The 15,254-nt window shown below is 43.5% G+C and overlaps 1 protein-coding gene across 4 annotated transcripts in view; it reads left to right on the top strand.

Annotated features, from left to right (window-relative positions):
* The window catches only part of LOC121201147 (C-terminal-binding protein 2), an 88,885-nt gene that overhangs the window by 67,747 nt on the left and 5,884 nt on the right, over positions 1–15,254 (top strand). For all 4 annotated transcript variants that reach the window (XM_041066822.1, XM_041066821.1, XM_041066819.1 and 1 more), the window contains 5 exons: positions 1,601–1,755; positions 5,506–5,650; positions 7,338–7,544; positions 11,173–11,387; positions 12,722–12,852. In XM_041066822.1, coding sequence (XP_040922756.1) covers positions 1,601–1,755; positions 5,506–5,650; positions 7,338–7,544; positions 11,173–11,387; positions 12,722–12,852 — 853 coding nt within the window. The remainder of the gene's footprint in view (positions 1–1,600; positions 1,756–5,505; positions 5,651–7,337; positions 7,545–11,172; positions 11,388–12,721; positions 12,853–15,254) is intronic.

Raw genomic sequence — 15,254 nt, 5'->3', positions numbered from 1 at the left:
ACCTTTATCTGCCCTAATCAGCCTCCTCTGCTGCTGTAATCCCACAGAGCATGTCTCTAATGAGCCCTCCCCCATCTCTCCTTTCCCTCCCTCCGTCCTGCTCCTTATCTCGACCCTGGGGTCTGACGTCATCGTAATCTTTAGGATAACTTTTAAGAGCACACAAATGCACACACCAGCGCGCCTCTCACACATGCACAGAGTGAGGTCACACTTAGATATCCAGATATGGATCTTAGCAGCAAACCAAAGGAGAGCAAGTAAACACTAGATAAGAAAGTGATGTCATGAAATCACACAGAAACATTCTTAGGGGATTTTGCTGTTGCAGGTCTTGTCTGGAGTGACTTTTGGCCTGTTTTGTCAGCTTGGACAGATCCATAGCTGGTGACTACATGTGAGGATCGTGACCTGTGCTGTGTTAGGGTGCTGGTACTCAGTGGGGAACAGTTGCTTTCCTTCTCAGGTCCATCCATCCGCACGCTGGCTTCTGAGCTGCACTCAGCTCAGGAGCAGCATGAATATTGATGCTTCTCACTTGTTAACATTGTATGAAGCAGGACTGGTAATTGTCTGTCTTCTCAAGGTGACACATCTTCTTCAGTGGGATGTGTGAGAAGGTCAGCCCGCTGGGGAGCTCGGCTCTCCTCGGCTCTCTTCTCTTTAAGTGAGAAAAGTGGCGAGAGGGAAGGAGAAAGAGTCGAGCCGAGACAAAAAGTAGAATTGCAGCACGCACTTTGTCAAGTGCACTGAAGTGCAGATGTGAGTTGGTTGTGGGTTTGTTTCAGGCTTGTAGCGTTTTCTCTAACGCTCTCCATTTCAGTGATACATGGCTCTTTTGAGGCAGGGCAGCAGTGAAACTCATTTCTAAAGGTGCAGCTTTTTCTCTTTTTTTTTTTCCTCCTTCTATTCCACAGCTGCTGGTTCCACTCATGTTGAGGCAAATGTAGGATCCTCTCCTTTGAACTGAGAAATGAGAACAACCAAAGTGTGTGCATGTTGGTGTGCAGCTGTCGTACGTACACACAAGGGAATATATTCCTCTTGGTATGATTGAGTGCATGTGTATGTAACACCTGCATACAGTGTACGGTATATTCTTTTCCACTTGTATTCCCGTATCTGTGGATTTGAGGGTTTCTGTATGTGATGTGAGTCTTTGGGAGCCATGAGGCGGAGAGGATTCCTGTAAGTGAGGTTGTGGTCTAATCCAGTCTTGAGTAGGTGCATTGATTTATTGAGCAACGCTTGTTAGTCCGAAGAAGCCCTGCATTCTACTATATCCTAATCAGAACATGTGCACACACAAGTGCGTACATATGTACACACGGACACACAGCGGATAATTATCATATTTTTCCTTTATTAAGAAAACAGTGATGAATCGACTCCAGCTGACAGGAGAGTGTCACTTCCTGATTGTCTCAGTGTAACATGGGAAAAGAGCTTAAAGGGGCAGTTCACCTAAACTGCTAAAACCAAAATGGTTTCGGGTTTAAGGGCTAGAGTTTTTTGTGATACCCACCTCTGAAATGTCTGACAGTAATGAAGAAAAATATTCTCTTGTATCTTAAATTACTCTTCCTTTCCTTTTCTCCAGGTATTCGGCCCCAAATCATGAACGGGCCAATGCATCCGCGCCCCCTTGTGGCGCTGCTGGATGGGCGCGACTGCACTGTGGAGATGCCCATCCTGAAAGACTTGGCAACCGTTGCATTCTGTGATGCCCAGTCCACACAGGAGATACATGAAAAGGTAGAGAGCACACTGCACTTGCACAGCAAAGTTGATGGCGAGATGGAGCCTGCCACTCACTCATGTCTGCCTCTTTCTTTTCCTATCACAGCACTGATATGTGAGTCGCGTTATATTGGCCCCATATGCACTTGCCAGTTAAAATATAGTGGCTTCATTATGATTTAATGTCACCTTGTGGCACAGAGCATGGTGCCTATATCAATGCCATTGTTCTAATAGAGAGTCTTGTATGGCGGGGATGCAGTGTAATTACATTGGCTTGTAGAGGCTCTTTATTGCTTTTTATGCAGCGGCGTGGCTGCAAAACAATATATGGCCACAGAGATGGGTATCACCGAAGTGCTATCTCTCCATCTGCAGACAGAATGAGAGCCGCTACATCTTTCTTCTCGCTGTGTTTATGAAAATGGGACATATTAAAAACTAAGCATTTGCATAGAGATCAATTCAATCAAAGACCTTGGGCGGTGAGGAGAAAGGGGGAGCGGGTAGCTTTTTGTTTGTTTTAACACTGCCTTATCAGGAAAAACATGATTGTAATGTTCACCTCGCCAGCATATTCAGCAGTTCCCAGTAATAACTTGCAGCCTAGATACCCAGAGGGGCGGTGTAGATTGAAAATGTCCAATCTCTTCTTTCTACGGCATGGATTCAGAGATGCAGCGCTGATGATTCTGGGAGCTTGGTATGATGTTATCAGGGCAGACACCAGCTGCCACACTCTCCTCCATCCACACTAGACAATACAGAAACTCATGGGAAAGGCTGGTCAAGGGTGGAATATGAAAGTGGCCCGAGGTTATGTCAGGTCTTCCACCCGCTAATCCCTTATTTCTCGGGTGATAGGGGCATGATGAAACACACAGGCGAATACTGATCAAGATCAAGTTACAATACCACTTCAGTGAGACCAAATCCTGCACGCAGCACCTGCGCTCTAACATCATCAACCAAGGTCGATGATCCCTCGCCTTTCTCACAGTCGCTGTGCTTCATAGTCACATGTGGCTTGTAAAAGTTGGATGATAGCCCATATGGCATAGTGTCAACATTGGCCTAACACATTGTGCACTGCCTGACTCTGTTCATCCAATTGTGGTATTAAGCTTAGGGCTACAACTAATCACTGTTTACGTAAGCAAATGATCCATTGGTATTTTGTTCAATTTATTGTTTTGTCTATTAAATGGCAAAGAAAAAAAAAAAATCGTGTTTGGTCCAACCCACAAACCGAAACCCTAAGATGTTTAAATTACGGTGAAATAACTGAGAATAAAAGCAAATCCTTTCTTGCCAAGATTTAATGTTAGATGAGTGGATTGATACCACTTCTCTTCTCATGTAACTCTCTGCAAGAAAGTGAAAAAGTTTTGTTCCCAAAATGTTAAACTATTCTTTCGAGTCCGTATTCCCTGAAGTGTGGAATTATTTTTTATTATCTAAGCTTGTCTTTGTGATGGTAGCCTCACTCATTTATTTTCATGGTCCTCTCCCTCATGCTCACAGCTTTGCTTCGCTGCTAAAGTGGATTTAAAAGGTGTAATCAGTAAAGGATCATAGCTTTCTCTTCATAACGTACTCCACATTATTGTGTGATGGTGTTTTGCAGCGCTTAGTGCTTTTTCTGTATTGTTTAATGCTATAATCATGGCTACATCACCCTTTTAAGAAGAGCTACATGCTAAATAGCACTAAAAAGCAATATTTTGAACAGCACATCTTCGCTGCCAGGTGGTCTGTTCTCAGCATTACAACCAGCTCTCATCCGCAGTACATCCACACTGCTCACTAGTGGGATGATTTCATAGCCATAAAATCCCTCCCCAGTAAGCCACAAGTCAAACACACACAAACTGTACAGAGCGAGTACCATCGAACTGAAACTCCTTTGCAACAGTATACCCCCCTCTCTCTCTCTGTTTCTCTCTCTCTCTCTGTCTCTCTCTCACGCTCGCCCAGGCCAAAAGGGGAGGTCTCGCTGCCATGTGAAGAAAAGCCCAGGCATCATGAAATGATAGATGTTAAAAGCAATAAGGCTTTGGTTACACTGGAGAGGGGGATATAGATTAGGTCAGAGTTTCCATTAAAATAAACTGCATTCAAAGTTCCCTTAAAACACAAAAAAATAGCTTCACTGCTCTCACTTAAAAGACTCCTCCAACTCAAAGCTATCACTAGACCTTCTGACTTAGCCCAGAGGGAGAAGATTGTGTGTGTGTGTGTGTGTGTGTGTGTGTGCGTGCGTGCGTGCGTGCGTGCGTGCGTGCGTGCGTGCGCGCACATTTGGGCTGGATGTGTATGCATGTGTGTAAGGAGCGTTTTAACCTTGAACTAGTATCTGGAAGGCCTGGCTGGGACACGGCTCCAATAAAAGCAGTATGGAAATTTAGAGCTAATCTGCTAATCACTGGAAAGCTAATGCAGTTTGGCTGGAGGTGAATGCAGAGCTGTTATTTAGGTGCTGACAGGGGCTGTGGCTGATACTGAGGAGGAATAGTTTAGATCCGCATCAGACTGAATCACAGGCCAGGTCACCTTGTCCATGTCAAGTGGGAGAGGAGCAGTTTTTCCACAGTGACGCCACAGCTGAGGTTACTGAATTCAGACTTTTTCTTCTTTTTTTTTTTTTAGCTGTGATTGGATTTCTTTTCAGTTGTGTGTCAACAGGAAATCTCAAAACCTTTTCAGTGAATTTCAGTTTGGAGGAAAGTTAGGTAATGGACTGATGAACAAGATGCAACAGCGCTTCCATGTGGTTATTCATGAAGTACTGTAAATTGTGGCGCTTAACTCCTAAACTGTAGCACAGTTACTCAGGTCAGTTTAGTTGGTAATTAGCTCAGTGTTTCTCGTTTCAGGTACATTTTAGGTTTGGTGATATTAATGTGGGGAGATTAAACATTTGTCTTGAAGAAACACTCTATTTTCTTTGCCAGCATGTAGCAACTATACCTCTCTCACAAACTCATTTAAAGATGAGCGCATGTTTATCTTACAGTGCTTTACAATATGTACGACATGTATCACACTCTCTGTTCTTTGACCCTTTAAAAAATCCTGAAAAAAATTTATCAGGGACAACAGGAGGGATTTCTAGTCTAGGATGGACAGACATTCAATAAATGTGTGTCTTGATTTCTGCTCTGCCACTCAAGATATAATTTAATGTCAAATGTAAATGGGTCACAAGGTCATCCGAGTTCAAGTAAATATGTCTTTGACCCACCACATGCTGTCATATCTTATCCTGCGATGAGCAGCCGCCCTGACCTCTCTGTGCAGTCAATTGTCCAGATCTTTTGTCCATAAACACCCTCGGGGTCTGAGTTCAATTGTGATGACCGTGCAGAACCGTGGCCCCTCCGAGACAATATAATGACTTGTTCCCACTTCCAGCTCAGGTCTGTGAAAGGACAGTGTGTCATTGCTGCTGCTGCTGACCATGTGACGTCTGTAGTTCCCCTTGCTGTGAAATCTTAAACATCTTAAGTGTCCAAAGTCATGCCAGACATGTGATTTTCATGGCTCCTCTTGAAGGAATGTGATCTTGTGATTGTCATGGGTTCCTATGAACACAAATGGGTTAATAGCCATGCTTTATATTCTGCAGCAATGAATGAACAGAATGAACAGAATGATCAACAAAAGAGACAGATTAATGAATGAAATACTGTCTATGAAAAAACAAAGAAATATGTTTTCATTCAGTTATGACACTAAATTGTATGATGGTATGTGTGTCTGCAGGTGCTCAATGAGGCGGTGGGAGCCATGATGTACCACACCATCACCCTTACGAGAGAGGACCTGGAAAAGTTCAAAGCTCTGCGCATCATCATCCGCATCGGCAGTGGCTACGACAACATCGACATCAAGGCTGCTGGAGAGCTGGGTACGAACTCTCAAAACAGTCACTGCTAAAACACAACCAACATTAAACCATAAGCACATAGAGTTACAGGATATAGTGTAGAAATGTGTTCTGTTCTGTTTAATGGTCTGTATATCTACAGAATTTTAGTTTCATGTCTAAGCAAGATCATAGCAGGCTTGCATCGCTCTCATCCCACGTTGTATTGATTTCTTCACGGGGAGTAGTGTGAATCGGTGTCTGCTTATTTGCTTGTTTGATCGTTTGTTTGTCTGTTAATTATGTACAATACCTCAAGCGCCAGTAATCACACTGAGGTGAATCTTGAGGGGATGATTCATCACGCCACTGCAATGTGGCATATTGAAAGCTGCATTGATTGGCTGAAAGGGGGCGATGCAGTCAGGTCAGGCGATGAGGTCAAAAAAAGATCACAGAGCAGACAGTGATTTTGCCGAAAGGCGGGCTGCTTTGGGCATGTTTATTTAATTTCTATTTTCTTTTTTCTTTTTATTTTTTTTCCTGTATGGATTTTAAGAACGGTATCAAAGGCTGAGTTAAAGAGTCAGATGAATGGTGGACATCCCACTGCGAGCCAGAATGTTCAAAGAGACAGAGAGGGAAAGACACACAGTGAGAGGAGAGTTCAGTCTTCTCTCTGAACCACCACCCGTGCTTATATCAGCTGGTTGGTGGCTCAAACAGCCCTTACAGTTGACAAAGCTGCCATTTCCCTGCCAATATGAGATACTGTGTCTAACTGCCACCCACTCACCAAAGGCGCTCTGCCTCGCAACGCAGGAGTCAAAAGCTATCGTGCCTGGAGAAGGCGGCCCTGATATGACGGCTGTTCTCGGGGAGAAGAAAAGGGGTCATTTATTGAGCAGGCTTTGGCTATTTTTTGCTGTCCAGAGCCTGTGCTGTTACTCTGAGATACAGAGTGGTGTGAGGACATTAGAGGAGAGCGAGGGCAGGCAGAAGTGCTTAAGTGTTAGAGTAAAGAAAAAAAAACAACTTTGTGCTGTGGAGGATAGGCAAGGTAATACCACAGGGTCAGGGGGGTTGAATTCCCTGGAGGCAACAAAATTATGAGCATTCTGCTGAAGGAGGCCTTGACGGAAAGTGTCTTAAAACTTGCTATATTATGCATGCTCACGTACATTGAGATAGAATAGGGCTCCGCAGTAATTAAATATATCTTATCTTGACTTTTAGTGGCCCCATATTATGATGATATGATGGTATCTTGTTATTGTTTTACAAAATGCTGTCACCTAAATTACTGATTCTAGGAAAGCTGTAACTGAAGATAACCAAAATAAGTTATGTAAGTTTTTGTTTTCTGTGTGTTTATGTCTCTTTAGGCTTAGTTCCGGAGCAGCACAGTTCATACTAATTTGATGATTTCACAGTATATATAGTTGTGCTGTGGTGATACATATTGTTAGTAAAACTAGACAATAAACCAAATTTATAAAGGTACCAACATTTTCAATCTCTGACTAATTTTAATTTACTCTTACCTCAATTATGAATAAATGTCTATAACCTGACATCATGTGTTCACTTAAGTCTCTTTCTCCAGTCTCTTTATCTAATCATTTTGTAACTACACAAATTAGAATTATGATATTGATATTTTCTAGCACTGGGCTAAATTGATTTTCAGCTTCTTCAACTTTGTGCGTGTTTGTCACTCTTTCTTTAGGAATCGCAGTCTGTAACATTCCCTCGGCAGCTGTGGAAGAGACGGCAGACTCCACCCTGTGCCACATCCTCAATCTTTACCGGCGAAACACCTGGCTTTACCAGGCTCTCCGGGAGGGCACGCGGGTCCAGAGCGTGGAGCAGATCCGTGAGGTGGCCTCCGGTGCCGCCCGCATCCGTGGTGAAACCCTTGGCCTCATCGGCTTCGGTGAATAAAAATTATTCTTTCCTTTACTCGTCTTTATTTTCAGCTTCTTTTTCCAGTGTTTTAACTCTTACCTTCCTACCTTGTTTTTTCCTTTTTTTTTTTTTTGCTCCCTTTCCCTGCCTTCCCTTCTGTGTTTTCATATCCTCTCCTCGCTCAGTGTGCCTTCTGTTTTCCTGCCCTGATAAGGTTATTTTTCTCCCTTTGCCCATCCCACAGATTATCTCAAGGTTGTCTCTTTCACCTCCCTCTGGGCTGACTTCCTTTTCTCTGCCACACTGTTCTCTCATCCCACTGCTCTATGCTCAACATTATACCTCCATTTTTCTCTCTTCTTCTGTTTTTCACTCTTGTCACTATGGTCCCTCGACATTTTGCCCTGTCATAATCATAATCAGGCCCCTCATGGCATGTGTGTGTTTCCCTTTCTGCACCTGTTTTACTGCTGATTGTGTGTGTTTGTGCGTCATTCTGCCCTGTCTCAACATCACTGTGCAGACAGATACTCTGTCTTCTCAAAAACCTTTCCAGAGTGCCACCTTATCTCTGTGTCCACATACATTCCCCCCGCACACACAGAAACACACAACCTCCTCCCCCCTACAGGTCCCAGACGGCTGCCTAGACTTACTGTGCCCAAACAGCAGGTCCTGGCAAAGAAAATGCCCCCACCAATCTCTCTCTGTCTCACCCAGTCCTCCCACCTCCAACCTCCTTTCCGGGGCTTTCTGGCTCAAGCCGTCTCCAAAACAATGTCCATTGTCAGCAGGAGGTTGAGGAGAGTGAGGGCCTCCTGGTGTTTGTTTGTAGGACTCCACACATACAGCCAGCTGCACAACTCTGCAGGCTGCAAACACACAGACTGAAAAAAAAAACCTCTGGCTCTGGGGCGACAATAGACACAGGAGCACTTAAAGTGCCAGCCCTGCCAATCTTTAAGGCCTCTACACTCTTGGAAACAGTGTTGGGCTCACTGACGAGTTCAGTTGATATTTTTTATTTTAGATGTAAAAGTATTGATTTAGTTTTTACGCTCTTAGCTTCAGAAATGAGAATAAGCTGAATGTGTCTCCTTTGTAAATAATAACAGATGAGTAGTATTGACATGTACAGTGTTCTTGTCAAGCCTTTGCTTGATTTGGTCAAATTGATTTGGGATTTTGGAATTTCACCTAAGATGAGCCACCTTTTCTGTTATTATTATTACGGTTATTTGTCAGCTTAAAAGGACGATTCCTACTTTTGATGAAAACCAGTTAAAGCTGCTATTATCAATATTACCTCATTAAATTATCAATGGATCAGACAACAATGTGTAAAGGAGTCGCTCAGGTGACAAAGCCACAGATCGTTATCACCTGACCCTCAGCCCTTCAGAGCCTTTTTAGTGTCTTTCAGCTCAGATTTGAAACAAACAGAAACAGAAAACAAAACAAAAAAAGAATGTCATCAGACCCAGCTGTTTTATAAATTCCCATCATCCAAATGAATGATTCCATGCTAGTTGTAGGTAAAAAGTAAAATAACAGCTTTAGTTTTTAAAGTTATTTATTTATACCTACACACATACATATACATATTGGGTTTTTGGAACATAATAGTATATAATACATGGTAATGTTGAACTTCTGTTTTGATTGTGTTGCAGTTTTTGCATACATTTATAGTCTTGTGATGTGTGTCCGTAATGGAAAATGTCTTTGTTAATATCACAATATTAATTGCAACAATATTGTTCAGCTCTTGTAGTTAGATAATTAGTTAGGCACTACACAGACACACAATTTTATCTGTTCTGGAGCAGTGCACAACTGCACAAGACCTCATCCAATTATTTTTTGACAGCCTGCTCTACACATTTAAACTGAATGGGCTCTTTTACAAAAGCATTCAAAAAAAAAAATAGAAAAGCTACCTTCTTTCCCTCTCGTTGGCCTTGACCAATCACCATTACATCCCCACCGATTTGTACAGGGTTGATTTCACAAATCTTTGTGCTCTGGCCTTGCATTTCAGTGTAGTCTCATCCTCACCCTTTGACTGTGGATAAGTGAGCAACGAAAGCAAAAATCCACCATCGAGAATGAGTGGTAGGAGATCAAAACGTTCAGATTAACCTGAACCCCCTGGTTACAGCATACACTCACTGTTTGTGGCATTGATTAGCGTGGGAAGCGAGGCTTAGAAAAACAGAAAGGAGACAAACAGCCTTTGGTTCTCAGGTATCTCCATATTAATGGAAAAATCCACACAAAAACACTAATAGTTTCTAGTGTAGCTAAAGTACAAGAGAATTTAGAATATTTTTAGATATCAAAAATATCAGCTGTAAACAGATTTTATTGTAAATCCCTAAAAATCAAAGAGATACATTTTCTCTCTAAACCCACCATTTTGCGCCAATTTTCCAACAATCACACAGGCAGAAAATCGTCGTAGAAGAAGCTGAGATGCCAATTTTGACATGCCCCCCCAGCAGCCACAGTAAATCGGATTGTACTGCAGCCACAAGACAACCTGGTGTGTTTCAAACTGACTGTAAATACTCATTCCCCGACTTCCACTGCTGCTGCTACTGCTGCCGTTGTCGGTATTGCTCTTTCAGTCTGCACTTATAACCAGCAGCTGAATGCAACAAATGTTGTGCTTTTGCTCTGTGCTGTGTGAAAAGGTATTCTGGGAAACACAGAGAGAAAAGTAACTGAAGCAGAAGTACACAGGGCTGGTTGTGAAACAGTGGATGCACCAAAACAGATTTGTCATTTCAGGAAAGCTGATTTTTACTGTAATCGAAATGTAATGGACAGATGAATTACTAATGAAAATAATCTTAAATTGCAGCTATAATCCGCCACCACCATGAAAGGGAAAGATTGCTTTAGTATTACAAGGCTGTTGTTACCGAGTCTTTCCGCTGCTGTCTCTTATTGGCTGAGACTGAAAGAGGAAAAAAAGGAGAGTGACTCTCCTCAGCTGTGGAGCCTAAGAGCAAGACATAATGCTCCATCACAAAGAGAGGACCTTGAGAGTGTAAAGGACCTTATCGATCCTTTTCACCAGCAACAACATCCAATTCTTTTTAACTCTCTCTCAGCTGCTGCTGCTGAGCAGGAGTGGGCATCTCCAGCAACAGATCAGAGTGGACACTGCCTACACAACAAATGTCTGTGAGAGACAGTGTCTCACAGCCTCAACTAGAGAGATGTCACCTCACATTGTTCTCCCCCTGCAAGTTTTTCAGGATGTTAAATTGTGTCTTAAAGTTATTTTGCTCTTTTGTGATTGTTGTGTATTCACAAGGGTGATGTCAGTTGTTTTAATAAGTGGTGTATTTGCAGTGATTTTAAGTCACACTACTAGATCAGTGATTCTTAAAGAGTGGTTTACAACTGGATGCTGGTATCCACAGTGTTGACCCCCCTAGCCTGAAAAACACTCTCTAAGATCTTTGTCTTAATCAGAATAAATGCAATTTGCTGAAAACATGGCCCCTAAAGGTTGAGAATCCCTGTTCTAGATAATGGCATTAACTAAATACCTAAAATATGAATGTAACATAAATGCATCTCTGGTCCTGTGTTTGACTGTGCTCATAAATAAACACCATCTGCCTCTGTGTGTGTGTCCTCAGGTCGTTCGGGCCAGGCGGTGGCGGTGCGAGCCAAGGTTTTCGGCTTCAACGTCATCTTCTACGACCCCTACCTGCAGGACGGCCTGGAGCGCTCGCTGGGCGTCCAGCGCGTCTACACCCTGCAGGACCTGCTCTACCAGAGCGACTGCGTCTCCCTGCACTGCAACCTGAACGAACACAACCACCACCTCATCAACGACTTCACCATCAAACAGGTACATTAGCAAAACGCGCGCACACATGCAGGCATGTCATCCAGACAGAGCTGAACATCGCATTGAACAGCTGTGACCTGACCTGGGCTTAATGCAGTGCTATCTAGCAGGTAGACAAGCAGAGCTGCTGGTGTATTATTACTCTGTCAGCCTGGAGGCTGTCCTAAAGAGCATTATAGTCGGTAAAAAGAGAGAGAGAGAGAGAGGGAGGGTGAGAAAAGAGAGGAAAGGCAGCAGCCTTCCTGCCTGCACATTCCCTGCTCTTTATCTTAAGCCTCACCAAAGCTGGACACAAATTCATTCCTTTGCTCTGTCAAATGCAATTAGCGCCAGCCCACGGCTACAGCAAATATATCGACTAGGCTGCACAGCAGGGGGCTGAGAGCACTGTGAGGGGAAAGTGCTGTTCTCTGAGTCAATAACTGCACTCTGAGGTGCTGCCTGGGGTGACACCTGCAGGGAAGCCGAGGAACTGCACAGGCTGAAGACGCATCTCCTCTCTGTCGGTATCTCCCCATGTTGCCACTCGCTGTTTTCTGCCTTGTCTCTCGTGTGCCGTTCTCTCTGAGATTTGTGAGTTACAGTATGCGAGGAGAAGTGGGTGTAGGGTAATAGCCTAACCTAGTTAACTCTGTGTCTTTTCCAAAGCTGAAGATTCTCAGCTGCCTCTTAAGCGCTGCAATGAAAGAACACTTTACTCTCTTTCCTCACCAAAAATCTTGGCAGTCGCTCTCAGCTTCTAAAGTGGAAACGTGTGTGTGCATGTTTGTGTGTTTCTGTGTGTGTCAAAACCACCAAGGCCTAATAAAAGACTGCCTGCCAGCGTAAAGGCTTTTCATGCCCCTGGATTTCAGCTTTTGTCAAGATTAAGGGATTACTTTCTTCTGAGCATATTCATTTGATTTTTTTCCCCCTTCCTCCCTCTTACACTTTTTGTTGTGCCTTTTTTTTTCCCCCCACAAGCAGCAAGAGGTGGTGGCACTGTTTCATCTCTCAGCTCATCCCTCATCCTTCACTTTATCTCTTGGTTTTGGATAAAGACTGTTCTCTATCCCACATCTGAGAGTATTTTTTCCAGGTGCTGCCTGTCACCTAGATCCTTCAAGTGCCAGACCCAACAAAGATGTCAGTTTTGTTTTCTCAATTTCTGGCCTGTGAAATATGTTTTAAGACCCTTTATTGCAGACATTCAATCCAGATTGATGTTTCACTTTAGATCAGATTATTTTGATTGCCAGACGGACACACTGATCTTTGTTTAAAAAAAAAAAAAAGGCTATACGTCTGTTCTTCTGTGTTGATGTGTTTGCATTTATGTGTCTTGTGCACCACAGATGCGTCAGGGTGCGTTCCTGGTTAATACTGCGCGGGGAGGTCTGGTGGATGAGAAAGCCTTGGCCCAGGCATTGAAGGAGGGCAGGATACGTGGAGCCGCCTTGGACGTCCATGAGACGGAGCCCTTCACGTAAGTGTACACAATGCATACACACACACACAAACACACACAAAAAATCCTCCCAAAGCCAGACAGATGAGCGCTTCACTAAGAGAGACAGATACAGACAAGGAAATACATGGGTGTGCAGGAAGAAAAAGAAAGCAACAAATTACACCTAGACAAAGGCAAAGAACCTCAAACAGCTGAAGAGACAGTTAGACAGGCAGCCAGAAACAATTGCAGACATATGACGAGAAAGACACCTCATAGTCTTCTAAAAGGCTCCTTTGGGGCCCTGCAGGTAATGGGATTCAGGAGATGGAGAACTCGCTTTATTCATGTCTTAGGTACTAAATACACTTAAAGCTGCTGGTGGCTGGTGGATGGGTGAGCGTGCTGAGGAGCAACAAGGAGTGTATCTCTTCTTCTTTATATGTCCAAGCCCAGACTCACTTCTGCTGTTTATAGGAAACAGTTCAGCTGAAATTTTGTTAACAAATCAGTTACATACACTTGAGAATTGTGACTTTCTCAAAAATGTGGCTTAACTGAGGAGAATCTTTGATGCATTATAACAGTGTACAAACAACATTTTTTCACTTTCTTCACATACTTTTATTTTCTTGAAACCTTATCTGAAGTTTTTTTTATAATTCGGCAAATTCATTCATTAATTAATAAATATGTGATAAATTATTTTAAGAGTCAGGGAAAAAAAACTAAAAAAACTTTTTAAATATTCTCACAGTTTTATGTGTAAAACTGAGAAAATCATCAAATAAATTATCAAATCATATTATTATCAACATTATTGTTAACATCAGCCTCCCAGTTTTCCACCTTTCTAAGAACCATGTTCCTCATCTCAGGGGGTAACTGGTGTTGATGTGTTGTTCACGCATCAGGGGCAGTTAGGGAGTTTGGAGGCTGCTTGTTTGTGGCTGACTGGCTGCTTGAGGAGACTGAAGCTCAGCCCAAGCTCATGCTCCAATGACCCAATATGTCAACAGGGAAACGTTTCATAACTTTGGTCCTCCCACGCGACCCGACACTGATTCAGGTTCCGCTTCTGAGGCGTTACGCATTGTACACACACAACCGGGCGAGGTGTTACAAGGACAGAGGAAGAGGGGGAGTTGGACCTGATCTTTTTTGGGAGCCACATGAGAGGGAAAATGAGAGGAAGGAAGTTTTGGATAAAGAACAAGAAAATTGTGGTATTTGTGAATAACAGGATCTGACATTTTCTACTGGCATTTCTGATTTCAACGATAATAAATAATACCTGCTATATTTTATACTCTCACACAAAGCAAAAATAAAACAAACAAAAAAACAAAACAAAAACAAATAAATACCCTCAGCAGTATTTTAATGCACCAACCTTTGGCCGAGCAAAAAATACAATTAGCGAGAGCAGGTGCGGCTAGGGCTGGGTATCCAGTTCAATACTTCCTAAGGTATCGACCGAATTGCCTTGATGCTATCGGGTGTCGAAAATTTTCATTTAGTTACTTAGACCAAATGTCCATACCTAATGGGTTAATCTCCTCAACGTCAGTGAGCCAATAAGCTTGCAGCATGTTTGACGTGCCAAGCTCAAAAGTGCCAGTGATTGGCTCTTTTGTACATTTTACAGGGATTTACGCGGATTGCGGTTGGAAGAATGCGCGCGACGCTACAGCTTCGCTTGAGATACGTAGCTCACGCTGCCGCAAAGCTGTCGGCTACGTTTGTTTGAGCTACGTAGTTTACGTGGCTGTAAACTACGTACTTAGCGTAGTTTACGCGAAGCTGTAAACTACTACTAACAGTGCACAATGCAAAATATGTATATGCATGAAGGACACTATGCCAATGCTTTCTGACTTGGCAACAAGTTATCTCTGTATGCAAGCAACATCCACACCCTCAGAACGTACATCTACTGCTGGGCATATTAGCCTGGAGCGAGTTACGCGAGCTACGTATGCTCACGCTGACACTAACGCGAAGCTGTCGGCTGCGTTAGTTTGAGCTACGTACTACACGGGGTTTTACTCTATGAGCTCGACGCATGCGCCGACGCATCGGTGTTGCCAGACCCATCACTAGCTCTATGAGCTCGACGCATCGGTGTTGCCGGACCCATCATGGCTCTATGAGCTCGACGCATGCGCATTGGCAAAGCCATCCCTAGCTCTGAGCTCGACGCATGCGCCGACGCATCGGTGTTGCCGGAACCATCACTACTACGTAGCTCACGCTGACGCAAAGCTGTCGGCTACGTTTAATAGGTGGGTTTTACGTGACGTCACGACGCAGCGGCGCGACGGCGCCGAATTCAGAGGGAGAGCAGGAAGTGTTTCAGCCTTTAGCTGACTGACACATTAAGAATCTACCGTGTGGAAAAATGCCTGTTTTGTGTAGTTTACCGGTGCTCAAATTGT

Source organism: Toxotes jaculatrix, chromosome 21 (assembly GCF_017976425.1).
Source record: "Toxotes jaculatrix isolate fToxJac2 chromosome 21, fToxJac2.pri, whole genome shotgun sequence".
NCBI classification, from domain to species: domain Eukaryota; kingdom Metazoa; phylum Chordata; class Actinopteri; family Toxotidae; genus Toxotes; species Toxotes jaculatrix.
The sequence above is the reverse complement of the archived record's forward strand: the minus strand, read 5'-3'. Positions and strand labels throughout refer to the sequence as shown.